This window comes from Saimiri boliviensis, chromosome 8 (assembly GCF_048565385.1).
Source record: "Saimiri boliviensis isolate mSaiBol1 chromosome 8, mSaiBol1.pri, whole genome shotgun sequence".
In the NCBI taxonomy this organism is placed as follows: Eukaryota; Metazoa; Chordata; class Mammalia; order Primates; family Cebidae; genus Saimiri; species Saimiri boliviensis.
The window spans coordinates 107,942,418-107,970,202 of record NC_133456.1 but is presented as its reverse complement, the minus strand read 5'-3'; the positions used below and the strand labels follow the sequence as shown (position 1 = coordinate 107,970,202).

General features: G+C 42.5%; 2 protein-coding genes across 15 annotated transcripts in view; one reads left to right on the top strand and one right to left on the bottom strand.

The window, feature by feature from the left end:
- The window catches only part of PRPF18 (pre-mRNA processing factor 18), a 40,268-nt gene extending 29,914 nt beyond the window's left edge, over positions 1–10,354 (top strand). For both annotated transcript variants that reach the window (XM_010341179.3, XM_003930622.4), the window contains one exon: positions 10,240–10,354. In XM_010341179.3, the coding sequence (XP_010339481.1) occupies positions 10,240–10,320 (81 nt within the window). In that variant the 3' untranslated portion in view covers positions 10,321–10,354. The remainder of the gene's footprint in view (positions 1–10,239) is intronic.
- Positions 10,355–20,049: 9,695 nt separating this feature from the next.
- Positions 20,050–27,785, bottom strand: part of FRMD4A (FERM domain containing 4A) — a 682,989-nt gene continuing 675,253 nt past the window's right edge. For all 13 annotated transcript variants that reach the window (XM_074405013.1, XM_074405018.1, XM_074405014.1 and 10 more), the window contains one exon: positions 20,050–26,480. In XM_074405013.1, the coding sequence (XP_074261114.1) occupies positions 26,378–26,480 (103 nt within the window). In that variant the 3' untranslated portion in view covers positions 20,050–26,377. The remainder of the gene's footprint in view (positions 26,481–27,785) is intronic.

Genomic DNA, 27,785 nt, shown 5'->3' with positions numbered 1-27,785 from the left:
AGGTTTGGGTTTATACATTTGGTAAAATGGGTTTATGTATTTGGTAAATGTGAAAATGTGAAAATCATTTAATATTTCTTTTTAAATTGCAGTTTAAAATGCCTCAACAAACATGGTAGTGCTTGAAGTATACTAACCTTAATGATGTAGCCCAATGATTCTTGATTACATATCATGTATATCAAGCTATAAAACAAGACCTAGTTAGAACATTTCCAGCAGGTTCCTTCGTGCCTGTTCACAGCCTGAGTCCTCCTCCTATCAGAAGTAACCATTATGGGTTAGTTTTGCCTGTTCTTGGACATCATGTAAATGGAAACTCGTAATGTGTAGGATAATTGTTTTTTTATTTAGAAATGCTGGTGAAAAATAGGTTTCATGAAATTTAGAAAATAATTCAAAGGGCTGTTTTCACTGGAGCATAGATTTCATCTTTTGGTTTTATGCAAACCTCTGTAGAATTTAAACAATGAAAGTTGTTTGAAGTGTTATATTTCTCACAAAATTTAAATATACCACAGGGAGGGTTCTCCACAGGCAGATCGAAGAAAAGTTCTATAGCTTATTAGCTTGTTTCAAGTCTAGGGTTAGATGGAAATTGGTGGAAGTAGCTTTAAGGCCTTTGTTCATTCTTCCAAATAGAGATGTAACCGCTGGTCCAGACTTTGGGTGAAGCTCCTTTTATATGGGTGATAGGAAACTCATGGTTATTTAGAGACTTTATAATTCAGTAATTCCCAGATAGCTCTTGAAGAAGTTCACATCTTGGGCACTCTTTATTTGTCAAAAAGAAGGGAAGGCTTGGTAGACAGGAGAAAAAGATGAGGTGAAATGCATGTCAGAGAGCTATTGCCCTGCCAGAACACCCTCGCCCTTCCTCACTGTGTTCCCTTCACACGTGACTTTTATCAACGACACTCATAGGCGCCCTGGCCAGCAGAGGCTGAGAGGACTGGAAGGCATTCTGTAGCTTGGAGAAGAATGAGTTTAGGGTATTTATTTTCCTGACTCCCTTCCTACAGAGGTCCCTAGGGTGACTGCACCCCTCCACCCGAGGCCATCGCTTCTCTTGGGGGGCTGTCTCCATACAGCCACCCTCCCTGGGTTCCAGTGGCCACTCTCCTCCCTTGCCTGCAGAACTTGGGTAGCCACAGCTTCCGAGGATTGCCAGTGCTAGGATGCCCTGCTGTCTTCGTGGTCCTGAGTCCTGCCTACTCCTTTGTAACATCCTCAAAACCACCACTATCACAGTATCCAGTTCGACTGCTGGTGTCCTCCGTGATACGTGTGGATGAACTGATCTGTGCACTATGTTAAAGATTCCTTCGGAGGCTAGAAGATTAAGGAACAGTAATCTTCTAAATAATTTCTCGTTAGCTTTTGCTATTACAAAGGGTAAATGTCCTATAATATTCGCTGGCAGGTTGTTTTCAGTAAGCTTAAGTTTATTAATTTTCTAGTAAAGACATCATTCCAATATTTTATGTCAGTTATTTCAATCCATATTTCAGGTTTTGGCATAATCTGTACTAGCATTTTCCAAATTTAGTTGGCCTTGGAACATTTGTGAATTTGTGATGTGTTCACATGTTACCAAAACTGATAAAACAAACATTCATTACTGCGGTAGTGATCACAGCTTGATCTGTATTTTGCACACACAGTATTATAGCTGCTGGTAAATGCGCCCATGTCTCAGTGCTATAATGTATGTCATATACTTGTGGGTCAATTGGCTTCATGCCACAGCCTGGCATTCTTGCCTATGAGAAGCCATTTCTTAAAGGCAAGTGGCAAGTTGTTGCATGATGGCAGCTGTCTACCCATTTACTCTTCCTGGCATATTAAAAGAGTACATTTTTAGAAAAACTGCTAGTATTTATGTTTTATATAGTAATACCTTTTAGTATCATGGAACATTAGTGTGTTTTGGAAACAGATTTGGGGGAATGCTGATTGAAACTGGGTCATTCTGCTTTCTAGCTGGCAGCTTATTGATGGGAAAGAGGCATTTTACTTTAGGGTGTTAAATCTTAGGTTTCTCAACCACATGGTTGGAAAAAGCGAGACCAGTCTCCATTGTGAAAGCCTGGTACATAAATGAAATCTTCCCTCAAATTAGTCATTTGGAGTATGTTTTTACTTAATTTTTGAATTGTTATTTGTAATTTGGGGTTACTTTCTGTGAAATGAACCTTTGCAATGGAAACTTGTTATCCTATAGAAAACAAAAATACAGATAAGTAAAAAGAGCAGCAGGCTGCTTCTTAGCATCAATTATGCGGGCAGTTTGAGTTAGTCCCAAGCTGTTTTCTTTAGTTTTTGCTAAGTCCTTCAGATACTGGTTTTTGTATGTTTATTACTTACAGTGGCTTCTCGTGAGAACCTGCGTGCAGTTGCCTTCATCTGCCGTCATCCCTGGTGCCGAACCCAGATCAGTGACTTAAAAGTCCAGAATGACTTGTTTGGATGAATTCAATTTTAACAATGTACTTGTGTGAAAAGAGTTCCTGTAGGCAGTATTTGAAGTATCGGCCTTTTAATGCATGACTACAGATCTTGGCTGAAATGATAGAAATGTACTTATTAAGTACACATTTTTCGAGCATTACATTTCAAGTCGAAAGAGCATTCCTAGAGTATGAAGTTAGGATTAATTTTTAACTGGAGTACTGCATGTTAATTCATTACTGTATTAGAACTTTTGCAGTATTCCTAGAGTATGAAGTTAGGATTAATTTTTAACTGGAGTACTGCATGTTAATTCATTACTGTTTTAGAACTTTTGCAGTTTATGACAGAATTTTAAATAGCTGGGTGGAAAATGTCACTCATCTTACTCCTCATTCACAGTTTTAGGATGTACCACTAATTGGATCTGTGCTTTCCTCTTTAAGGCTTTGTTTCATAGTGTAGACTGGCAAAAAAAATACAGAAATAATTGATTTAATAAAATGTCTTTATATGCCAATATAAAGATTATTTATAAACAAAATATTTTCCTCAAGTTCTGATGATATATTAAAAAGGCAAATCTAGGCCAGGCGTAGTGGCTCACGCCTATAATCCAGCACTTTGGGAGGCCGAGGTGGGCAGATCACCTGAGGTTGGGTGTTCGAGACCAGCCTGATCAACATGAAGAAACCTGGTCTCTACTAAAAATACAAAATTAGCTTGGCATGGTGGCACATGCCTGTAGTCCCAGCCACTGGGGAGGCTGAGGCGGGAGAATCGCTTGAATCTGGGAGGCAGAGGTTGCAGTGAGCCTAGATCATGCTGTTGTACTCTAGCCTGGGCAACAAGAGCAAAACTCCATCTTGAAAGAAAGAAAAAACAAATCTAGGCAAAGAACTGTGATTGTAGTTTGGTTTGTTTTAAAGTTTTTGTTTTATGCAATAATAAATTGTTAATCTTTTTAGTGGATGCAGGTTGGTTGTTTTAATGGTTCATTGATTTCTCTGGGTATAAACAACTCTCATTATCCAGGATATATCCTGTATCACATGCTATGATAAACCAAAGTATGTCTGTATCTGATATTTGTATATCATGTCTGGAACATTCTGTATTACTTCCATTTAGACACTTAAAAATTGTGACATACATAACATAAAATTTACCATCTTAACCATTTTTATGTGTACAGTTCACCCATCACATAAAAATGGTTAAGATTTATTTATTTATTTGAGACAGGGTCTCATTCTGTCGTCCAGGCTGGAGTGCAGTGGCACGATCTTGGCTCACTGCAACTTCCACCTCCTAGGTTCAAACACTTACTGTGCCTCAGATTCCTGAGTAGCAGGGTGTGTGCCACCAAGTCTAGATAATTTTTTTTTTGTATCTTTTTAGGGACAGGGTTTTGCCATGCTGGCCAGGCTGATATTGAACTCCTGACCTCAAGTGATCCGCCCACCTCGGCCTCCCAGAGTGCTGGGATTACAGGCATGAGCCACTGCACCTGGCCTCACCAAGTAGACTTTTAAATGCAGAACATTTCCTATAAACATATTGTTCGAAAAATCAACATAGCTAAATACTGTGTGGGAGGCAGTCATTAAGGAAACCATCAGTTTCCACTGTAGAAACTAGAAAAGCTCTGGACATGGGGGATAGTAGGTACTTCTCAAAGCCCCCGCCGTGGGAGGAGGCCGAAAATAGGGAGTGGCTGAGAATTAGGATAAGTAGTCCAGAGGTTCCCTGCCCAATTGGGGTCCCTGCCCTCCTCCCACTCTGGCAGAAAATAGGTTTGCTTTTGGACAGATGTGTACTACTCAGGAAGGGTGGGATGCCACACTGAAAACAGGAAAATTATGTGGAAGTCTGTGATATTGACAAATGGGACCTTTAGTTTGTAGATTCCTCTGATGCTGGCAGCCAGGGTTTTGCTTACGAGGTAAGAAGTTGGAGAATTCTGCTCTGTAAAACTGACCCAAGAGAAAGGATCTAAGTTACTAACACTTAGTGTTCCTTCAGTGAAAAAACCATCTGGCTCCCCTGTCGTCCGAACATGCAGTCCTGTGGACAAGCCCCACCCATTCAGGGAGGTTTTCTATTCAGCTCTGTAGTGCCTTACTCATCAACATGAATGTTCACCTAAGATTCATCAGACATTTGGAGAAAATCTCCAACATGAAGGCTGAGACCAAAACAGAGCAAAAAAGACTTACAGAGAAACAGAATGATAAAGAATAGAAAAAACTTCAATGAGAATGATAATATCCTTAGAGGCCAGGTGTGGTGGCTCATGCCTGTAATCTCACAACCTGGGGAGGTTGAGGTGGAAGGAGTACTTGACACCAGGAGTTCTAGACCAGGCTAGGCAAAATAGATCCCTTCTCTACAAAAAATAAAAAAGTTAGCTGGGCATGGTGGTGCATGTCTGTAGTCTCAGCTACTTGGGAGGCCGAGGTAGAAGGATTGCTTGAGCTGAGGAGTTTGAGGCTGCACTGAGCTAGGATTGTGCCACTGTACTCCACCCTGGGTGACAAAGTGAGGCCCTGTCTCTACAGAAAATCTTAGGTAAGGTTGTAGGCATGAAATAAGAACGTTAGGCTACAAAAAAAGTTTGAGAATCAAAATGAACTCTTAAACATAGCAGGAATTTAATGATTACATTAGTGGGTTAGAAGATAAAATTGAGGAAATTTGAAAAGCAGAAAAGATAAAATGTGAGTCAGTTTTTTTGTAGCTATTTTGATAGACATGGGAAGATAGAAAATAATTAATGCAAGAAAACTTCCCAGACCTGAAGGACATGAGTTTATAGAATGAAAAAAAGAATTCACTTAACACAGAGCAAATGAATAGGAAGAGTTCACATCAGGGCACAAAAGAATGCAGTATTGGGAGGCCAAGGCTAAAGATAAGATTTCAAATGCTTCAGAGAAAAGATCACTTACAAAGGTTCAGGAATTAAAATACTATCGTACTTCTCACTGATAGTACTAGAAGCTAGAAGACAGTAGAGCATGTACTTTTGCAATAGCTAGGGAAAAAATGTCCAACTCAGAATTCTTTTTCTTTCTGAACCATCAGGTGAAGGGTAAATATAGGCTAATGACATCTCACATGCACACATTCTCTGCAGTCATCATCATCATAACTGACACTTTTATAGTGCTTACTCTCTGCTTCCCTTCAGTACTTTACAGCAGCAAGATGAGGTGGACGCTAACATTTCCCTGTTTTATAACTGGGGAAACAGGCATAGAGAAGTGAGTTCTCAAGGTCACACAGCTGGTCAGTAGTAGAATTGGGATTGGATCGTGGGCAGTCTTGACTCTACCTGAGGATGTCCTCCACCCACACAAAAAGATCCGAGAGCTGAGATCCACCACAGAGCAAGGTGAGAGGAATTCCCAGGTTGGAGGTGCAGGGTTGTCATGCTCCAGGACTGTAGCAGTACAAGTGGGTCCAGGTTAGAGTAGATGGATGAAGGACTCCAGGAAGAAATGGAAGAGGTTCTATTCCCTGGTGTGTCTGATCACGTCCCGAGTGATGTTTGGGCATGCGAGAGTCATCTCATGTTGGAGAATGGATTAGGAAAAAAAAAAAAAAAAAGCTTATGAAAGGGGAGGTCATTACCATAATATGTCCTGTGGCTTTGTTTTGGGCGATATTTGTGTAGCCTTTCTTTTTTTTTTTTTTTTTTTTTTTTTTTTTGAGACGGAGCTTCGCTCTTGTTACCCAGGCTGGAGTGCAATGGCACCATCTTGGCTCACCGCATCCTCCGCCTCCTGGGTTCAGGCAATTCTCCTGCCTCAGCCTCCTGAGTAGCTGGGATTACAGGCACGCGCCACCATGCCCAGCTAATTTTTTGTATTTTTAGCAGAGACGGGGTTTCACCATGTTGACCAGGATGGTCTCGATCTCTTGACCTCGTGATCCACCCGCCTCGGCCTCCCAAAGTGCTGGGATTACAGGCTTGAGCCACCACGCCCGGCTTGTGTAGCCTTTCTAAGGTAAACCTTGAGTATTGATTTCACTAAGAGATGTGGTTTGGGGAGTATGGGGGAGAAAGTGCTTTTTCGGCATGTGTGTGTATATGTGATGCCAGTGGGCAATGTAAGGGTGAGATCCTCTGCTTCATAGGAAGGCAGGAGATGCTGCTAGTATCTGAGACCCAAAAACCAAGCACTGCCAGTATAGTGTTTAGAAATATGGCAATAAATACCAGAGGAACTACTTAAAAGGTTTGAAAAAGGTTGCCTCTGGAGAGCTGCAATTAGGATTTGGAAAGAGTGAGGTAGAGGACTGCTACTATTTGATATAAGAATTGTATGATTTTGTTTTTTCTCAACATACACACAAAATCCCGAATTATCCTTGACTTTTTTCTTCCTGTCACAGCCTGTATCCTGTCCGGGTCAAAGCTTGTTGGTTCTATATTGAAAGTATGTCTGGAGCCTGATTCCTTCTCACCACCTTCCCTGCTGCCACTGGGTCCAGCCACTCTCGTCTGGATCATTCCAGTGTCTTCTCTCTGGTCCCTGAGCTTCTCTTCTTGCCCCTCTCCAGTTTCTTAGCAGCAGTCCCCAGACTGATCGAGTTCAGACACAGTCAGAGCGTATTGCTCTCTTGTTCAGAGCTCTGCAGTGGCTTCCTAGTATACAGAGTCCAAGCCAGAGTCCTTCAGGTTGCTCCACATGTCCACACACCCCACTTCCCTGCTTTATTTTCTCCAAAGCACTTAGCATCGTCGAACATATTTTTTGTTTTGTATGAGTTTATCTTGTTTCTTATCTGTCTTCCCTATTTACAATATAATTTCAGGAGGGTGGGTTTTTTTTCTGGCTTGTTCCCTACTTTGTTTCCAGAGCCTAGAAGAGTGCATATAGTAGGCACTGAATAAACATTTATTAGAGAAAGGTATTGCTTTATAAAAATAAACCAATTAAAAATACCAGTTTTTTAAGCCATTTGCCATAAGCTAAGCTAAGCAGCTTTTTGTTTTACTGGCTTAAGTTTCCTTAAGCAATTTGAACTGAAATCCTGAGGGGTCCAGTTGAAAAGATTTGTTTCCATCTGGAAAATAACCATATGCTGTCCTGAGATGACGTACCTTCAAACATCTGTGCCATGTGCTCTCAGACCTGTTTACAAAAATTTATCATAGTACTTTGTGGAAACTACTTACTACTCAAATGATTGAGTTTCACAACCTTTGGCAGCTAAGGTTTCAGGCAGAACACTAGTAGATATTTTTAAATCACAGAATCTGCTTAGTGAGTATAAATAGGCATCACCCACTCGTCTTCTATAGGGAACACACACCTAAGATTCCAATTCTTCTAACGTGGGGAAAACCACCTCCAAGGCAAACCATCAGTTTGCCTTCTACTTGCTCGTAGCAGTTCTTGCCATGTGTTGCTGCTGAGTGAAGCTATTTGTATTTCATGAGGGTGTTCTCTTGCCTGGCTTTCTAACCTATTCCTTTAGGAACTTCAGATGCCAGATTAGTGATATCACCTGTATTTCCATGGCTACCAATCACAGTTCTGCATGCACCTGATTAGAATTCACAGTAGGAGAAGCTGGACCATGTGGAGGAATGGTCTTTATCCCAAAGCAAATGCCGTGTTACACAGGGAACAACAACAACAAAATAAGCAAAGTGAATCACGTGCGTAAATCCTTTCTTCTTGCAAATTAGTTGAAAGATAACCTCCCTCCACACCCCTAATTTCTAAATCACATAATATGGGCAATCCTTGAATCCACAAAGTACTTAAAATACTTCACAGTCCTGTTTCTCTGATGTGGAATCTGTTAGATTATGGCTCCATTCATAGAATTAGTCAGTCGTCCCTTTGTATCCCCAGGGGTTGGTTCCAGGACCATGCAGATAGCGAAATCTGGATGCTCGAGTCCCTGGTAGAAAATGACGTAGTATTTTCATATTATCTACACACGTCCTCCTGTATACTTTAAATCGTCTCTAGATTACTTACAATATCTAACACAATGTAAATGCTATTTAAATAGTTACACGATATTTACTTGTATTATTTTTTATTGTGTTCTTTTTTTTTGTTGCTGCTTTTTTCCCAAATATTGTCTAGCCAGGGTTGGTTTACTCTACGGACACATAACCCATGGATACCGACTGTAATGAATATTTGTGTTGCCTGCTTACTATGGGACCAATGAGATTTTGCAGGGATGTTTGTGGTGGTGTTTGTTTTGGTGATTTTACTGAGCTTAACGGTGTTAAGTTACGTAGATTTCAGTAAGACCTTTGGCAAAGTCTTTCCTTGTAAACAAATGTGTGCATTAATGGATTACACAGTTAATAGGATTCATTGCTGGTTATAGACTTCTTCCCAGGATGGTTTTTGAGAGAGCTTGATCATGGCTGTCTCAGGTCTCTGTCCTTGCCCTGGCCTGTTTGCGAAGAGTATTGAGTATTTGGATAATGACTTAGTGGACGTGTTTACTGAGCGGACATGTTTATTGAGTGGTGGATGAGAAAGCTAAGAAGAATAACTCAAGCTAAATGTCAACCAAGGATTTTAAAAGATCACAGCCTGAAGGATGAGTTGAAAGAGACAGGATGAAATTGAATAGTGATAGTTGTTGTCATTAGTTTAAAAAATCACTATAACATTTTACACTGGAGAACTGGCCAGACCGCTGAGGAGATAGAAGGCACTTGAATTTTGTGAGATCAGTGGGAATTAGGTGTGTGTATTATAGTTGTCTAAATTAAACAGCCAAGGGTCATAGTTACAGTTGAAAAGATACAGAACAAAGGCGATGCAGTCACTGCTTCTAGTGAATTCTGCAAGAATGGCCAGGTCACACTTGGAATGTGGTACACAGTTCTTGCTGACGTAGTAAAGTGTTTTTATTGTGTAATGTTTAGTACATACAAAAGAGAACATATAAGGCACAAGTTAGGAAGTAATAGAATGAATGTCTAAAAGCCTTATTCCCAGTTTAAGAACTAGAATGTTCTGAAAGCCATTGAAACTGTATTTTCCTTCCATACTCCAGAAGTAACTGTTAGCTTGTTAATGGTTATTTTGTTTTTGAAGAAGAATTCTACCGTGTTATGTGTGTATTTCTAAGCAATACATTTTTGCTTGTTTTTGAATTTTACGAAAATTCGAAAGGATATCACACTGAACGTAGTAACACTTCATGCCACTTGCTTTTTACATTCAACATTGCTTCTAAGCATCATATATATCGACCTTTCCCAACCAGAGCTCCTCATCTTGACCACAGAACACAGAAAATAATTTCAGTGTATGTTCTCAATCCTGTCAACTGATGTGTAAATAGTTTCCTAAATTTTAGATGCATAGGAGGAGAAGTTACCTCATTATATAAATGGATGCCTTAGGCTGGGCAGTGAGTTTCTCTCTCTATTGGAACCTGGTTGAGACAGGCCCAATTGTTCCATGTAGCTAGAGTTAATTCATTCTTACTGCTGTAAGACATCCCATTTGTGAGCACACTAAAATTTTTTCATATGTTCTCCTATGGATGGAAATTTGCATTGTTTCCAATTTTTTGGTTTTGTTATTGTGAACCATTCTGTGATGAACATTCTCGTGTGGATCTGCAAGTGTACAGGAAGAAAACATTTCTCTAGGCATACATCTGAGTGAAACTGCTTGGGTCTGCTGTGTTTTACTGGGGACACTGACAAACTGATGCAAGTTCAGAGGAAGGCAGTTAAGAATAATTTAACCATGTCATAACCAACCTTTGTTTTCTTTATTTTCTTAGGGATTGAAGAGGTTAATGACTATTTGCCAGAAACACTTTCCTACCGATCCATCCAAATGTGTGGAGTACAATGCACTGTGAGATGTGTGTATGGTGTGTAAATAACAATAAGAAACTTACAGAAGCAGGCTGTGGACTTTTGGAATTACCAACAGGAATGAGGAAAGAAGAAAACTGGAGTTTCCAGTCTCTGAGTTCTACCTGATGTCACCCTTGATTGGTTTTCGGAACTCTGTTGGTCTTCGTAGCGTATCTGACTACAAGCTGATTTTTCTTTCTTGCCTTCATTTTAATTAGTCCAAAATTAAGTTTTAAAGACTTTCTCACAATTTAAATCCGTAGACAACAGAAGGGGGTTTAAAACCCTTTTTTCAGTTGACCTGAAAGTTGTGGTTAGATGATTAAAAAGAAACATTTGAGGATGGACTTAATTGTTTCAGTAAAATACTATAATTTGCATATTGTCTTTTATGTAGTATTTATATAAAATATTTTTATAAATTTCAAAAACATGGGACCATTGAATGAAACTTCATAGTCTTTAAATGTTGCCCAACTTTTGCCATCTTGCAATAGAATTTGAATGTAAATATTATTACTGGTATAACTCAAATGTTATTTTCTTGCATTTCCAAGCTTGCTTTTATCTTCTAAGAACTGTCAATTTTATTATTTGTCATCTCTCAGGACAGATACAATTAACAGGAAATAGAAGTGTGAAGAAACAAAGATGGCGTATCACACCAAACTAAGTTCAGAACAAAGTAACCCCAGTGCATCAAGGTTAAGGTGGGACAGTGGTTTGTGATGCCTGGGAGAGTGGGGAAGCTGTGATGAGGTCAGTAGACCCAGGCAGACTGCGTTCCCAGTCACACCTGTCAACAGAGGAGGAAAGTGCCAGTACCGATTTCCCCACCTGAGAGTTGGTCCTGGCCTTGGTTTTCCACAGTGAGGGCTCCTTCTCATGTTGCACGGTGTTATACTCAGATCATTGTGACCTGTCACTGTGCTTTAGAACCCGAGAGGCCTCCGTTCATGTGGCAGCGTGGGTGAGCGGATGCTGCCGGAGCAGGTGGAGTGGCGGCGCTGGATAGCGGTAAGAGCGGGGGCTCCGAAGGCAGAATGTCCAGCTTCCGGTCCTGCTCAGCACCTGCTCACTGTATGACTTTGGCAAGCAACTGGATCTTCCTAAGCCTCAGCTTCCTCGTCTTAAATGGTAGTTAATAATAATAGTCCATGCTTCACAGCATCACTGTTGGGCTCAAGTGGAATGCTTAGCACACTGGCAGATAATAAGAGCGCATCGATATTAGTTGTTGTGTCATTGTTGTCTCTAGAGGGGAGCCATAGTCCCTGTCAGGAGCCCTGTGTTTAGGGGTGCTGTGTACTCACATAACAATAACAGTAATAATCATAGTGTCAGCTGCAACAGCAGTAATCATGGGAATTTCATGAAGTATTTACTGTACCAGCCCTATGGCTGTTCCTGCTTTCAGCCAGTTCTGCATCTAGAAGGGCCGAGGATGTGGTGGGAGCTGCGTGTCGCCAAGTAGGTGGGCGTAGATTCACAGTGGCCTATTCTGGCCCCTCTTGGGAAGGTTCAAAAGCCAGTTTTGGCCACTGTGGTCTTCTGCTGTGCCTGGACAGGATCGTTTCTGCTGGTGACATGCATGGTGGTGGCTGAGGTCCACTGTCTGGAATTGAATTGGGATTCACTACCTCCCACTCCCCCATTTGGAAATGTTTTCTTGTGATTAAATCAGAGCTTAGTGGAACTTAACCAGCACAAGTGAGAGACAGACTTTCATAAGATAGGACAGCAATCTAGAGTTTCGTCTTGTGGTCTTATATAGGACCTATTTATAAATATTGTTGAATGAATACTCCCTAAGTTACTTTTTTTGTTTTTACCATCAGGTCACAGTAGGATAGTCCGTTAATTTCTTGTTGTCTTCTGTTTTGCTGTTAGTATTCCACATGAAGAAACTATGTCATGTGACACCAGTACCCCCTAAAATTCGTCAGTGTGGTTAGACAGTTTGGGGAAAAAACGGAATCTGTTCCATAGGGCTGGGCTGTGACTGACCATTTTGGGCTGCCATGGAGGGAAACTAAGAAATTTCCATTTCCCCGAAATTAAAGATCTTCAGATGACTGCAAACAACATGAGGATATATAGAAAAATGCCCTTCCCCAATTTTCAAATCATGAAAATTTGGTTCAGCAGATACTACCTATTTCTCTTTGTAGTTGTTTATAAGATCATAAAGACCTTTTAAAATCAGTCACAGCCCTTAGATAAGTATATTTCTCCCTTTCTTCCTCCCCAGACTCCTATCCATAAGAGTTGTCTCAGGATTCAAATTTAACCAAACAATGAGTTCCCTCAGCAGTAAATAGTGCATTTCCTAGGCGTATCATCGCCAGCTGCAGAGACAGAGCCGTATTTTTGTCAGTGTTGCAACACTGAGCCTGCAGCAATCTGGAAGTTGTGGCTGTGATTTCAATCTTTGGGGGACAATTAGGAAAGTAAAGCTGAGGCCAAAGGTAATTGACACGTAGAGAGAGACAGAGGACAGTCCGGATCTTGTAGGAAGAAGGCAGCGGTCCTGAGAGACCAGAGCTAGGCAGGCAGCTGTCACTGAGAATGGAACTTAGTAATCTGCTGTGGGCTCAGAGCACTCAGTGAAAACTCAGAGGACTAGGAAGCAGGCTTGATGGCAGTATGACTTTTTAATGCTAAGCTCTGCCTTCTGATAATTTCCTAACCTACTCTAGCACTTTAGATCACTCCAGGGTTTGATCTCACTAAATAACTTAGAAGTACAACCATCTTTGTGTTGGAAAGAAAGTAATAATATATTCAGAAAGAAAGCAGATTGGAAAACACTAGTGTTTACAAATCTTTGATAGATTTGAATTTGGGAATTCATATCATTGGCTCCTTTTCACCCACATGTGCCTGTCCTCACAACCCCACCACCCACTCCCAGCCACCCTGCCCCGCCATGTTAATGCTTCTTAACACGGAAGGATGGTAGAACTAAGTGGGGCAGTTTGAATGAAAGGGAACATTAAGCTGAAATGTGCCTTGCCTTTGTCTGCATATCTGGTAGAACATAACTGAATGGAGTGTGCCTCCTCCCTCCCCCAGTACACTCCCATGAAGCCCCTAAAGAATAACTTTATCCCATAGCAATCTATGGTATGGTGTCAGATTGGGAGTCTTGAGCCGAAAAGCGCTTTCTCACGGCATATTGATGCAAGAGCTTCCAGCTGTCCAGAGCTCTAGAGCCAGCGCCAGTCCCCAGAGGGTTGCTGTGGGAACACTGTTATGGCAACTGGTTTTCATCACAGACTCTGCAGTTCCATTGGCTGAACTATAACCACACGCTAGTCCTTTAATGGTTAACAGTAACCTTACAGTGATTTGAAATTTAAAAATAATCTCTGGTGGTGTGGAATAGCTAGGGAGTGCAGTGTGGCCAGCCACACAGCTGTGGTGTGAGCTGACCCCATTCAGAATTTTGGAAAAATGCTCTTTATTTAATTTTTTTTTTTTTTGAGATGGAGTCTCTGTCACTAGTCTGGAGTGTGGTGGTGCAATCTTGGCTCACTGCAACTTCCACCTCCTGGGTTCAAGTGATTCTCTTGCCACAGCTTCCTGAGTAGCTGGGATTACAGGCACATGCCACCATGTCCAGCTAACTTTTGTATTTTTAGTCGAGATGGGGGTTTCACAATGTTGGCCAAGATGGTCTTGATCTCTTGACCTCATGATCCACCTGCCTCGGGCTCCCAAAGTGCTGGGATTACAGGTGTGAGCCACCGTGCCTGGCTGGAAACATGCTCATTTAAAAAATGTATTTTGGACCGGTTGTGGTGGCTCACGCCTGTAATGCCAGCACTTTGGGAGGCCAAGATGGGTGAATCACGAGGTCAGGAGTTCGAGACCAGCCTGGCCAATGTGGCGAAACCCTGTCTCTGTTTAAAAAAAAAAAAAAAAATGTATTTTGTTGTTGGCCAAACAATTTATCATAAAAGCATTGATGAATTATTTTCCCCCATTGTAAACTTTATACAGCTTGCTAAAATGACTCCTCATGTGCCTCTGCTGGTTATTCTCACTAGTCCACTTCCTTCTGTTTACTCTCTTCTGCCTTCTCTAAGCACCAGCTTCCTCAACTTTTTCTCACAGTGTTCAAGCGTAACACATGATTTTACCAACGAGAGCAGCTGAGAAGTTTTGAGCTGCGGTTCGGTGATCTCAGACTCATTCACTGAGCTTCAGGCCAGGACAGTCAAGAGTCACTCCCACAATCTGCTGTCCTGGCCTTTCTGAACTCCCGGTTTTACAACTTGCCAAAACTAAATTGCCTTTGCTGCCAATTGCTTTTCCTTTCAGACTCAGGAGATGTTAGGACCAACGAGTGTTGCAGTCTGAGCCTGCCTTTCTAAGTTTGGCCAGCCTGGGAAGTAGGAGTGTAAAAACTGTAGAATTTGAAACTTTTGGACCACAACTCAAAGCAAGCAAGTGCATGGAGACCCAGTAGTACATGTACACAGGCACGTATACCTGAAACAAAAGCACTGGCCACACCACGTACAAGGCATTCTTATGTTTTCTACTCTGTTGTTTCTTTTAAAAATAAGTTGGTGGTTATTGTCAAAATTGGTTGACAACTTGTTAGTGCACGGTGGTCAGTTTGAAAATCACTGATTTTTTATTTCTAAAATTTCAAACTTTTATGGTAATTTCAGGGGTACATGGGCAAGGTGTGCGGGTTTGTTACATATGTAAGCACGTGCCATGGTGGCTTGCTGCACAGATCATCCCATCACCCAGGTATTAAGTCCGGTGTCCCGCTAACTATGCTTTCTGAACTTCTCCCCCACAATCCGCCACCCTCCAACAGGCCCCAGTGTGTGTTGTTACCCCATGTGTCCATGTGTACTCATTGTTCAGTTCCCACTTGAAAGTGAGAACACGTGGTAGTTGCTTTTCTGTTTCTCTGTTGGTTTGCGAAGGATAATGGCCTCCAGCTCCATTCATGTCCCTGCAAAGGACATGATCTCATTCCTTTTTATGGCTGTGTAGTATTTTATGGTATGTATGTACCACATTTTCTTTATCCAGTCTGTCATTGATGGGTATTTAGATTGATTCCATGTCTTTGCTATTGTGAATTGTGCTGCAGTGAACATACATGTGCATGTGTCTTAGAATGGTTTATATTTCTTTGGTTATATATCCAGGAATGGGATTGTTGGGTTGAATGGTATTTCTGTCTGTCGATCTTTGAAGAATTGCCACACTATGTTCCATAATGGTTGAACTAATTTACACTCCCACCAGTAGTATAAAAGCGTTTCTTTTTCTCCACAACCTTGCCAACATCTGTTATTTTTTAACTTTTTGATAATAGCCATTCTGACTGGTATGAGATGGTATCTCATTGTGGTTTTGATATGCTTTTCTCTAAGGATCAGTGATGTTGAGATTTTTTTTTTAATATGTTTGTTGGCTGTATATATGTCTTCTTTTGCAAAGTGTCTGTTCATGTCCTTTGTCTGCTTTTTAATGGAGTTGTTTGGAAAACCACTGATTAAAGCAATTATCAGTAGAGTTAAGGAAATGACCTGTTAGATGAATCTAGGGCAAAAGGACCATAGCTCTTTCTTGATTTTTTTGTAACATGGAAATAACACTTGGCTCTGAAGGTTAGTGTGAAATTTAGCAGATTATAGAACCTCGAATACCTCACAATGCTAAATACTTCTGTAGTGATATGTAATTAATATGTAATTCTGAAGTTTAAAATGAGACATCTATAGAAGAACCGAGAAAAGGAGTTTTTAAGTCATCTCTAAGAAAATTGGCAGTATGCGTAGGTGAGCATCTTGGGCTGGCTGCACATTGTTGGATAAAGCAACATTGAAACCAGGTATTGCAAAATAAATGGGAGGTCAGTTAACGTACGAGATAGGTTTGGCTGGGTGTGGTGGCTCATGCCTGTAATGCCAGCACTTTGTGAAGCCAAGGCAGGCAGATCGCTTGAGCTCAGGAGTTTGAGACCAGCCTGGGCAACATGGTGAGGCCTCATCTCTACAAAAAATACAAAAATTAACTGGGCGTGGTGGCACACACGTATGGTCCCAGCTACTTGGGTTGAGGTGGAAGGATCATGTGAGCCCAGGAGGTTGAGGCTACAATGAGCAGTGATCACGCCGCTGCATTCCGGCCTGGGTGACAGAGTGAGATCCTGTCTCAAAAATAATTAAGTATGAGACAGGTTTGAGGCAAAAATAGATGCAAGGAGTCTAGTGTTATGCACCAAGTGTCTTTTGATAGGAAAGTAGTTTGGCCCTTTAAAAGTTATTTCCTAAGACTCAGTGCTAAATTACATTTATTTTAATGTAAATTTTCTTATTGGCAGTATAACATATACACAGAAAATCACTAGACTACCACATCATAATAGGTTTTTCACAAAGTAAACATTTCACAAAGTACAAGTAACTAGCACCCAGATCAGAAAAGGTAACTTACCAACGCCCCAGAAATCTCTTCATGTCCTCTGCTAGTCATAGCCATGATCCTAATTTCTAACATCATAATTTTAAAAAACACCTTTATTGATGTGTAATAATTCACATACCATTAGTTGCACCCATTTAAAGTGTACAAAGGTTTTCAGTATAGTCAGAGTTTATACAACCATCACCACGGTCTTAGAACACTTTCATCATTCCAGAAAGAACCCCATTTGCCTGTGCTTAAAATTTGCCTGTTTATAATTAGAATCAAACAGTATGTGCTTGACTTCTCCGACTCAACTTAGGGGTTTTGATATTTATTCATCCTCACTGTGTGTAGTTGTGGTTTTTCAGTCTTGATGCTCTCTCAGTTTATTCTGCTGATTATGGACATGTGAGTTGTTTCTGGTTTTTGCATGGGATGTTTTGTATATGTTTCTTGGTGAACATAAATTTCTGTATTTATATTCACAAGACTGTATATATACCAAGGTATGAAATTTCTGGGACATAAGGTATGTATAAACTTGGCTAATAAAGTTACTGTCAAAGAGTTTTCCAAAGGGCTTGTACCAGTTGACACTCCCACAGCAAGATGTGAGAGTTCAGTTACTCTACCTCCTTGCCACACTTGATATGTCCTCTGTCATTTTCATTTTAGCCCATCTGGTAGCATAATGGTATCACATTGTGGCTTTAATTTGCATTTCCCTGATGATTAGTACAGTTGAGTACTTTTTTCATATGTTTAATGGAAATATGTTAAATATCATTTGGATATTATCTTTTGTGAAGTTCCTGTTCAATATCTGTTTTTGTCCATTTTTTCCCTACAGAATTGCCTGCTTTTTTCTAACTGATTTACAGTACTTTCTGTATTCTGGCTACATACCTGTATTGCTAATACACCTTCCACTCGGTGGCTTCCCTTTGTGCTAGGTTACTTTTTATGCAATGGAGAAATACTCTTAGGACTAACTCAAATATTGATGTAAGCTTTGTCAACTATCTTTGCCCAATAGAGTTTATAAAAATCAAATAATGTGTCAAGCTTAAATAACAATTCTTCCTCTTGTTTAAATGACGTGCTTAAGAGTGTAAGATCTGTGAGAAGAGGAAATTATGTGAATTTTTGCACGTTTTTGTTAAATGTTGGATTGTTTTCATTTGAGACGTGGCTATTTTTGTTTTGCTGTTTTTGGTGTGCAAGTTTGTGTGCCATATATATGTGGTGTAGATACTGCTAGTTGCTTACCCAAATTTCATTCTCTCTCTACTAACAGAGCCCTAATGTGTTTGGAACTGTAATGTGCACAGTTAAAACAACTTGCCCTACCAGGACCTTTCGTAGTTAGGGTTGGTCATTTGACATGATCCTGCCAAGAAGATACAGATAGGAATCTGTTGGGTGAGTAGGATTTCCTGGAAAACTGTTGGTTTTCTAAGAGAAAGAGAGACGTAACTGACAGATATTTTCTTTTCCCTGTGAACGTGATGCATAGGTGCTTGGTGTCCATCCTGCAATCTTGTTGATGAAGATGAGCAGAAGATAAAGCTTGGGTTTTTTAAATGGCATCCTGGAATCATTTTGTGTAAAACTTCAACTGCTCTATCAGTATTTTACAGAAAACCGAAGAGATGGGAGCTAGAGAGGGAGAAAGAGAAGGTTGTTGGCGGGGGAGGGAGAGAGATTTATTATAAGGAATTGGCTGAGAAAATACATGATTGTGATTTCATCATTTTGGGAAAAGCAGCTTGATCTGCTTTGACTTGTTATTACTACAGTTCCTTCTGAGATAGCAACTCATGTTACACTAACACGGGCCAGAAAGTGCTTGTGTTTTTGACCCTTATAAAATTAAAAAGCTGAAGATTAGCTTGTCTTAAATATGATAGCAGTAGATTTTATAGGTCTCTTTGAGATTTAAGAGCCTGTTAGTTCATCCTTTGATTCGGAACTTGTAGCCAGGATTCAGGATAAGGGCTCAGTTTCTGGTCAGGAGAGGTGTTTGTGAGGCTTTTGTCTCAGCTCCAGACACACCTTCCATACTCTACTTTGTCATGAGACTCTGCAAACCACATCTGTCCTCTGCCGGGTAGCTTTTTGTTAGGATCCACCAGGAACACACGTGTAAGAGATTGGAACGTGGAGGTGGGAAAAAGGGAGCTGCCCCTTTCTGTTCGCTTCCTGTTCCTAAGAACGATGGCACAGCCGTGATTCTCGACAAACTGAGCAGTGGCTCTTCACTCCACAAGGAACAGTAGGTGCCAGGGTGTGCTTTTCCACACTCGTAGAACCAGCTTTGTCTTGCCACTCAAACATCGCAGCACTGTCGGCTGGTGCCCCCTCTTGAGAGCTTTGAATCCCAGTTCTTTGGGATCCTCACATTTCTGAGGTGCCGGTACCAGGAGAGTGGTGTTCACTCCTGAGGGGATTCACTCCCAGCTCCTGGGAAAGCTTCCACATTTTAATGATCCGGGCCTTGCCTGTGGTTCCCAGCCCTAAGCGTGGTGGCTGCCTACTGCCGTTAAAACTGTGATAACTGCCCCTTTTTGCCTCCCATCTCTTCACTCACTGGTTGACATATCTCTTAGAATAATTGCTGTGGTCTTGGTCCGAGATACAACTGGCAACCAGGTTTTCAGCTCCTGGATAAGGGCCATGAGATCCAGGTACGCTTCTACACCATCCCAAGCTCAGGTGGATTTTTCACTAGCTTTCCTCATCGCAATATAGGGATCTCTCCCTAGATGATGTGATTCACCCCCATGGGGAGAGCTGCAGGATTAGGGGACACAAATGTTTCACCTACACCCTGGTCATGAAGACCTCTCCTTGCTCCCTCCTTCATTCCCACCCTGCAGTTCCTAAGACCTCTGTCCCTTCACTCCTCTGTTTTTCCTACTTAATCAGCACCTTTTCAGCTTCCCTTTCCTCTTCAGTCAGTCTGGATCCCATTACCATCATTTCAGTCACCCTCCAGTCCCTTCCATCCTCGCATGCTTTTGTTGCTCTGCCATACCCGATGACAAAACGCAAGCCAGATTCATTTCAATCTCTCTTCTCCCATGCTCTGACACTGTAGTAACTGCTGCTGGAGGAAATTCACAGTCTAAGCATCCACTGTCAGCCAGACCGTCCCTGCCATAGCTCTCCTGACACCTCTGCTCTGTCCTGATCCTACCCTGCTGCCTTCTTCCCATCTCACTTGGAGGGTGGCCTCACCTACCCCTCTCATACAGCTTGAATATGGAGGCAATCTTAAGGTCTAGTTCTACTTCCAAACCCACCAGCATCTCGTCTTACTTGCTTTGGAGAAAAAGCTGTTCCTCCTTCTGTCATAGGCTAAATCTTCCACTATCCTGCTTTCTTTTCTTTTCTTTTTTTTTTTTTTTTTGAGGCGGAGTTTCGCTCTTGTTACCCAGGCTGGAGTGCAATGGCCCGATCTCGGCTCACCGCAACCTCCGCCTCCTGGGTTCAGGCAATTCTCCTGCCTCAGCCTCCTGAGTAGCTGGGATTACAGGCACGCGCCACCACGCCCAGCTAATTTTTTTGTGTTTTTAGTAGAAACGGGGTTTCACCATGTTGACCAGGATGGTCTCGATCTCTTGACCTCGTGATCCACCCGCCTCGGCCTCCCAAAGTGCTGGGATTACAGGCTTGAGCCACCGCGCCCGGCCCATATCCTGCTTTCTTAATCTATTATGTTACCGAAATTACTTTCTATTGGCCCCCTCCACTCTCAGTGTAATCTAAGTCTTACAAGGGCAGAGAATTTGCATCTGTTTTGTATAGATGTGAGGTGCAAGGAAAAGAAACTTGATGAAAAATAAAGCTGATGAAAAATCTTGGATGATTCTAAAATTTTTGGCCTGAGCATTGGAAGGCTTGGAGTTGCCTATACCTGAGCTGAGGATGGTCATTCATGAGGCAGATTTGGAGGGAACAGTCAGGAGTTTAGTTCAGGACATGTTAGCACATTAGACATCCATATGGGGATGTTGTGTAGGCAGTGGGATGTACAACTTTGAGAGAGGAGGTCTAGGATGTAGGGATAAATAAAGATGTCATCAACATAAAGATGGCATTTAAAGCCATGAGACTAGATAGGAGATGTAAAGAGTAATTGTCAGTAATAAAGAGGAGGAGTCTAAGGACAGCCTGGGGACACTCCAATGCCAAGAAGTCAGGGAAGAAAAATTACCAAGGAGATTGAAAAGGAGAGCCCTGGACTGTGGTAACAGGTGGAAAACCAGGACAACGTGGCATCCTGATGTTCCAGGGAAGAAAGCGTTTCAATGAAGTGTCCCACTTCACACACCAGCAAGTGTTGCTGGCAAGTGATACTAGATGAAAACAGAATTAACCATTGGATTTGGCATTGCGGGGAGCCATTGTTGACCCTGACAAGAGCGGGCTTAGTATAGTGGAGGGGATGAAAGCATAGTTGCAGTGCATTTGAGAGAAAATGGATTAATGAAGGAAAAAACAGCTTGTGGAGATAAAAATTATGAAGGTAGGCCGGGCGCTGTGGCTCACGCCTGTAATCCTAGCACTTTGAGAGGCCAAGGTGGGTGGATCACCTGAGGTCAGGAGTTCAAGACCAGGCTGGCCATCATGGTGAAACACCACCTTTAAAAAAAGAAAAATTATGAAGGTAGAAGTGGATTTCTGATTTAAAAAGTCAGTCTTGGTGCCATTATAATCCTATGGGCTCTTGCAATTCTTGTCCACACTGCTTTATTCTTCTGAATGCAATGCAGGCTCTTCAGCTGTTCCCTGAGTAGGTAGTGACTTTACTGGAGAATGCAGAGGCTTTACCTCTGCAGCACTTCTACTTTTTCCCTGCCATCTCTGACCACTCAACTCAGGTCCCAATGAGAGACGCCCTGTCTACACACTCTGATCGCTTATCCTCGGGAATAATTTTAATCTATTCTTCCTGTTTAATGTTGGTGACCTCCTTTCCCCATATATGTGGTTGTGCGCCTGTCTGTCTCATCTGTGAGAGTAAGCTTTTAAGAACTGGAACTCTGCACCAAATGTGCAATGAAGTGACTTTGTTGGAGATCCATTGCCTGCCTGGTGGCTCTCATCAGTGGTGACTTCACACTCGTCTTTTTTTTTAAAGAGTTTTACATAGAACTGTAATTCGGTAAAACGGTAATTAATAAAGAGCTGGCTTGTAATACCTTCTACTAGGAGTGGGGTGTTTACTTTGTGTTCTTTGATAACTGTTTGGAATTACGATTTTTGGCACAATGAAAGGGGAGACAGATAAATAGATTGATAGATGAAGAGGTGAAAATTAGGAAGGGGTGGAAAGAAATGGGAAGAGGATCTTCCTATCCAGTTGCTTTCATGTGATAGAGCTTAATGAGAAGGTAATAGTTAATTTCCTGAACTGTGACATATTTACATGTAAGAGACTTACATAAGGTCCCTTTAAGTGTAGATTATTTTGAGATGGGCTGGTTGCTTCCCCAAGGAAAGGAGGCTTCAGGGTCTCCCATGGGCAGTTTTTAGGGTGTAGGAAGTAGAGAACACTCTTGATGGGCTCACTTCCAGATGTGATTCTCAGTGGATTGTCTTCGTTTTTGGCAGCATCACCTGGCTCTACTGGCCAAGGCTTCTGCAGGGCTTCCCATCCAGGAGCTTTTCATCCAGGGCTGCTGCTGGAGGCCAGACTTCCAGTTTTGCTAGTAAGAGATGCCTGTTAAGTTAGGGGGCCAGGGGTTCAATTGCAGCAGTCTCTACTCGGGTCAACCAGTTACCATTTCATCCGCAAGTCGGGGGCTCTTTGTACGTGCAGTCCTGGTAGGTACTTGCTGTGGTGGCGTGATTGAGACTCGGTGACAGGGTTTGAGCTGCAGTGTCAGCATAGAGGATCAATGGTAGGTCACACAGAGCCCGAGCAGCCCGTGTGAGTGACCCTCTGCATCCTACCTGGAACCAAGGGACAGCATGGAGAGACTAAGGATGATCCCTCAAAGCCTAGCTTCCTTCAGTGTTCCTTCTGCTGTGGACTGTCCTGCAGGGACGGTGCACAAACTGGCACATATTACACATGGGCAGCTGTTGGCAGGGAACAGTGATGCAAAGGCTGAGATAGTATCCTGCTAAAGACTGACCTCTAATCTCAAGTCCTTTTTTGTAGTAAGAAGAATACATGATGTAGACAATATTGTCTTCTACAGTTAACAAAAGGAAACTAGAGTAAGAGGGATTTTACCTCTGCTGATCAAATAAAGCTTCTATCATCTAGCAAGCCCATAAAAATACCATCCATAGACTGACTTTAATAAAGGAGCCCCACTGAGGACACAAGCACCTGAATTACAGATTCCTGGAGCACACACAGGCATTTATCTCCGACAAAGGAACAAAATCTCCAGGAGGCAGCTGGGATCTTTTCATTTTGAAAATGCTTTAATAAGTGTTGACAACACTGTTTTGCAAAATGTAAAGGTACTATACAAATTCTTAATACAAAAAGAATAAATTAAAAGCAGATTTCTTTTTTAATTCTGCAACTTTGTCTACAACGTACATCTTTTTCATTGATTACAGTTGAACAGAATCCAGTAAAATCATTTTACATGCTCTACAGTCAGTTTCAGGAGCAACCTAATCTCTTTCCCCCCCGTTATTAAACTAGAGTCCATTTTACACAACTCGTAATAAACTATTGACATGAATGTATATGTAAAACTTTACACCTAGTTAACTAAGCAGTAACTGGTCGTCTGATAGCACCTGGATGGGGTTTGCTATATTTAGAACTAAATACTGAATGAAAACAAATTGGAATTTTAACAGATTCAACACTCACCTGCATATAATAAAATAAAAAATCAACCTGGCTCACAACATAGTCTGATGTATGTGTTTGCACCAGTCTTCTGGCTGAAATAGGCAATTTCTTATACGCATCCGAAGAATCCAGTAGGGGCTTTATATCAGACCAGGGACTTTGCATTTCACCTTTTGTTTTAAAGAAATAGGGATATATAAAGAGTTTGCAAGTGTGTGTGTACAATAACTACATCATTTCCCACCACACTGATCATTAATCATGTCAGCCTCAAAGGACTAACACTTTATGTACATTTTGTATTAACTGAACTCAGCGAAACAGTAAAACCTGTTTGACTTAATCTCTGTCGTGACTACCAGACTATCATGACGTTTGCTAGAACTGTAATTCCTGCTCCACCCCGTTTTTCTCTGTCCCCCAAATTGAAAACATAACCCAAGTTTGTAGACTTTTTGCGTCTCATCCCTTGCTTCTCAACTGGGTTAGACTCTTGATGCGGTTTTCTCCAGACTAGATTTCATGCTACTGGGCATGGTGTGGAACCTGTAACATGTAACCTCATCACTTTCTGTTACCCTTTTGACTTTTCCTCTTGCACACAGTTCAGTCTGATTATTCATGTATCATCTTTGAGAGAAAGAAAAACGGCCCAATGTGTAATGTTTCTGAATGCGAAAGGGAGAAAAATCCCTGCTCTTTGTAGCTCTGACCATGAAAATAAAAGCAGCAAAAATATCCCCCAGTGAATCCCTAGAATCATTTAATAATATCATAACCGGTTTCTGTTTATCCTGCAGGTGGACACCTAAAGTGTCCTGGGAATACTGATCCCTTCTGCAAGCTGCACTCACCAGTCCAGCCATGCATAGAGCTGGGAAAAGCAGGCCCTGAATCATCTACAGAGACGTGGAGGCGGCCACGGCCGGCCTTGTCCTGGGCAGGCCCCAGCCAGGTGTGAGTGCCCCAGCCCAACTCTCGGTGGTCTCCAGACTGCAGCAGAGGAACACCGTGAGTATTTATTCTGTCTTAATGTCTATCCTTACCCTCCTGGTCTGGTAGAGCCTATGGTTATTCTTGGATTCCACATACATGAAAAACAAAGATTTTTCTGTTCCTTTGATGTTAAAGCTAACTTCAGTTCTGCTTTCCCACAAAACTACCCCCTCCGGCTCCTGTCCCTGGCAGTCAAATGCCTTTTCAATAGGAAGTCATTAGAGAAAAATGACCACCCCCCCACCCCCCACCACTTGCGCCAAAAGCACAGCATACCACCTTTTTGTGCCATCTTAAATAACCCAACTAAGGTTGTGCACTTGTTATTATAAAAGCATTTTTGAGGCCTTTGAAGATTGATGGCTTTCCAGTTGTGTTTGAAGCATAGCTCAAAACACATGTAAACGTGCAGCTCCCACACGTTAACTTTTCTTCCTCTTTCCTCCTCTTTTGGCGTCTGCACACAACTGTGGTGCGTGACGGTAACTGATGATGTAGACACATGGGCCCTTTGGGAGCTGCTCTTGTTTTTTTCACCCCTGCTCTGCCTGTTGGCTAGTAGACACGTGAGTCAAATCTTTCTACCTACGGGCATCGTTGGGTTCTTGGAGTAAGTGACACACAGGAGAAGTCGGATCTGAGCTTTTTTGTCACACAAGTGCTAACAAACAGAATATGAGCCACGACAGTTAAACACTGAATGGGTCGCAATGTGCTTTTCCCTTGGTTTCCCATAAAAAAAGAAAATGAAACACCTTGTGCAAAAAAACAGGATATGCTTTTACTGGTTGTTTTAATGGGAGAGAACCACTTTTGGCCATTGTCACCTTACGTTTACTACAGATCCTGAAAGGAAAGCAGCTTTGAGTCTTGGGCTTGGCTGAACCCCCTGCTTGGACTGGGGCTAAGGGTATCCTCCACGACTCCCGCGGGTCTCTCTTCGTGTCCAGATGGATGGCGACTGTGAATCAGCAATGCCAGCCCAGACTCCCTCGTCTTCACCGTTGCATTGGGTTAGTTTCTCAGGCTTTCTACGGAGAGAGAAGTGGACTATGAAGGGAGCAGGCTGGAGAGAGGACACCAGTGTACACAGGGCTGACCTTCACTTGTGTGTAGTAGCAGTTCAGAATTTAAAAGCAATTTCCTTGCAGAAAGAATGTCTTCCTCTTGGCCCCTCTTAATTTTTTTGTGTTTTTGTTAATCTTTGGCAGCACAGAACTGATCGTGGTCCTCCGATGCGTCTCTGGTGTCGAGAGCTTGCTTGCTTATCCTCCCTCCCCCTCAGCCGCTCCCCACAAGCTGTCTCATCAAGGAGTCTTTCAGGTGTAAACTGAATATGCCACAAGGCCTCCTCTTGGTGAAGTGCTTGGTTGGCCTGTGGGTGGCAGGCTGGACACAGCTGAGTCGTCTTTCTGGGTCACCCTATAACTCAAGTCCCCTTTCCGGTTCTCTCCCAGCACTACTTGTCTGCAGGAATTGGATGCCAGCCGGCCCCCTTGACGGTTCCTGGCTTAGGGGCTGTCATGGCAGGGGGAAGCCACCAAGGTGCCATTGAGGATTGGTGTCTGGCTCTCTATGGGCAAGAGAGCCAGGGGACACACAGTGGGACCGGAACCTTCCAGAATGTCTCCTCAGTCAAGTTTTCAAAGGGGAGGGAATGTGGAGACAGGAGAAAAAAAGTGCTGAGGGCCGAAGCTGGTGCAGGGTGACGTGCGTCTGGGTAAGGCAAATGAGAGGCAGTGAGGTGATCTCAGAATGGCGTCGAGGCGGTCAGATTAGGCCGGGCTGGCTCACACGAGGGTTCCGGGCTTGGCTTTTTCCTGCCCGTACCACTGGACGTCAGCTAGTTCTGGATAGAGGGAGGAATCCAGGAAACAGCTATCACTGTAGCTCCTGCAGGAGGCCCAAGAGAGGACAGTTAGTGGCGGAGGACGGGCTCGGCCAGGCCGGCACTGAGGACGCGTTCGCCTTGACGGGGCTCTGTGCTCATCCCGTGTCATTCCTATACAGAGCAGCGAGGCCCGAGACCCTCCACAGCGCGGTGTGTACAGAGGGCCCCCAAAGACCCTCCGAATCCACACAAAGGGGCCTCCTGTGAAGGAGGAAGACGGAAAGTAACACTCAGTGCAGTGGTTCACGAGTGTGGCTGCATCCGGGGAGCACCCTGGAACCTCAGAAAAACACCTGCCTGGGTCCCTCCTCGGGGAGACGCAGGCCTATTACGGTCTGGGGCGTGTCTGAGCACTGGGGCTGTCAAAGCTCCCCACCAGGTGACTCTCAGATGCAGCCAAAGCCAGAACCCCTGCGCTGTTCTCCTCAGGTGGCTTTTTCCACACCACAGCTCTGTGAGACCCCAGGGCTAGACAGATGTCACTAGGAAATTTATATTCTGTCCCAGAAGACCATTTGACATGTGAAGTTTCACTATAGGGATTATATAGTGGTGGTATTTTGAATTGTGTTTTAAAAGTTTTAAAGAAGTCAATGCTGACTTTGCTTTATTCAAAGTAATATGTATTGTTTTGTGATTATAAAACTGTTCACTTGAAATATGTAGAAAAGTCTGAAGAAGAAAATAAAAGGCTTTTAAAACATTTTAGGTAGGTATCACCATCTAGGTTGGGTAGAGGTAAATCTTAAGAAGCGATCATAGATACGTGGATGCCAATAGTCATTACTAGGGATCATGATTAGGAAAAAGTCTCTCTCCAGTGATCCTGAATGAGCCCTTTGAATTCCTCTCTGGCAACTGATCTCTCCGTGGGTAGTGCTAGGGGAGTGGTCAGGGATGGGTGACAGGAAGTGACCCTACGTGAACCCAATGTAGTTCACGGTGGGTGAGTTTTAGGAGCATTTCAATACGAAACACAGCTTCATGATTGAGAATCATCAGTCATCCCATTTTCTGTTTCATTTGCTAACTTCTCCAGGAACAACTGGATGTTGTAAATGTTTCTCATCTGGCCTTTAAAAAAAAAAAAAAAAGCATGAAAGCTGAAAATGCCAAGGCATCTGTGCACATGCTGGTGGATTTTAATGAGAGTCCTGTGCTTGGAGCACCAGAAATAAACCAGCTTCACAAGCAAAGTAACAAAAGGCCTTCGATGATGACACTGGCCATGGGTATTACTACATGCAGGTGGTAAGTGGGTGATCCTGGGACACCTGTCCTGCAAACTGTCCACCCTGACTCGGCTA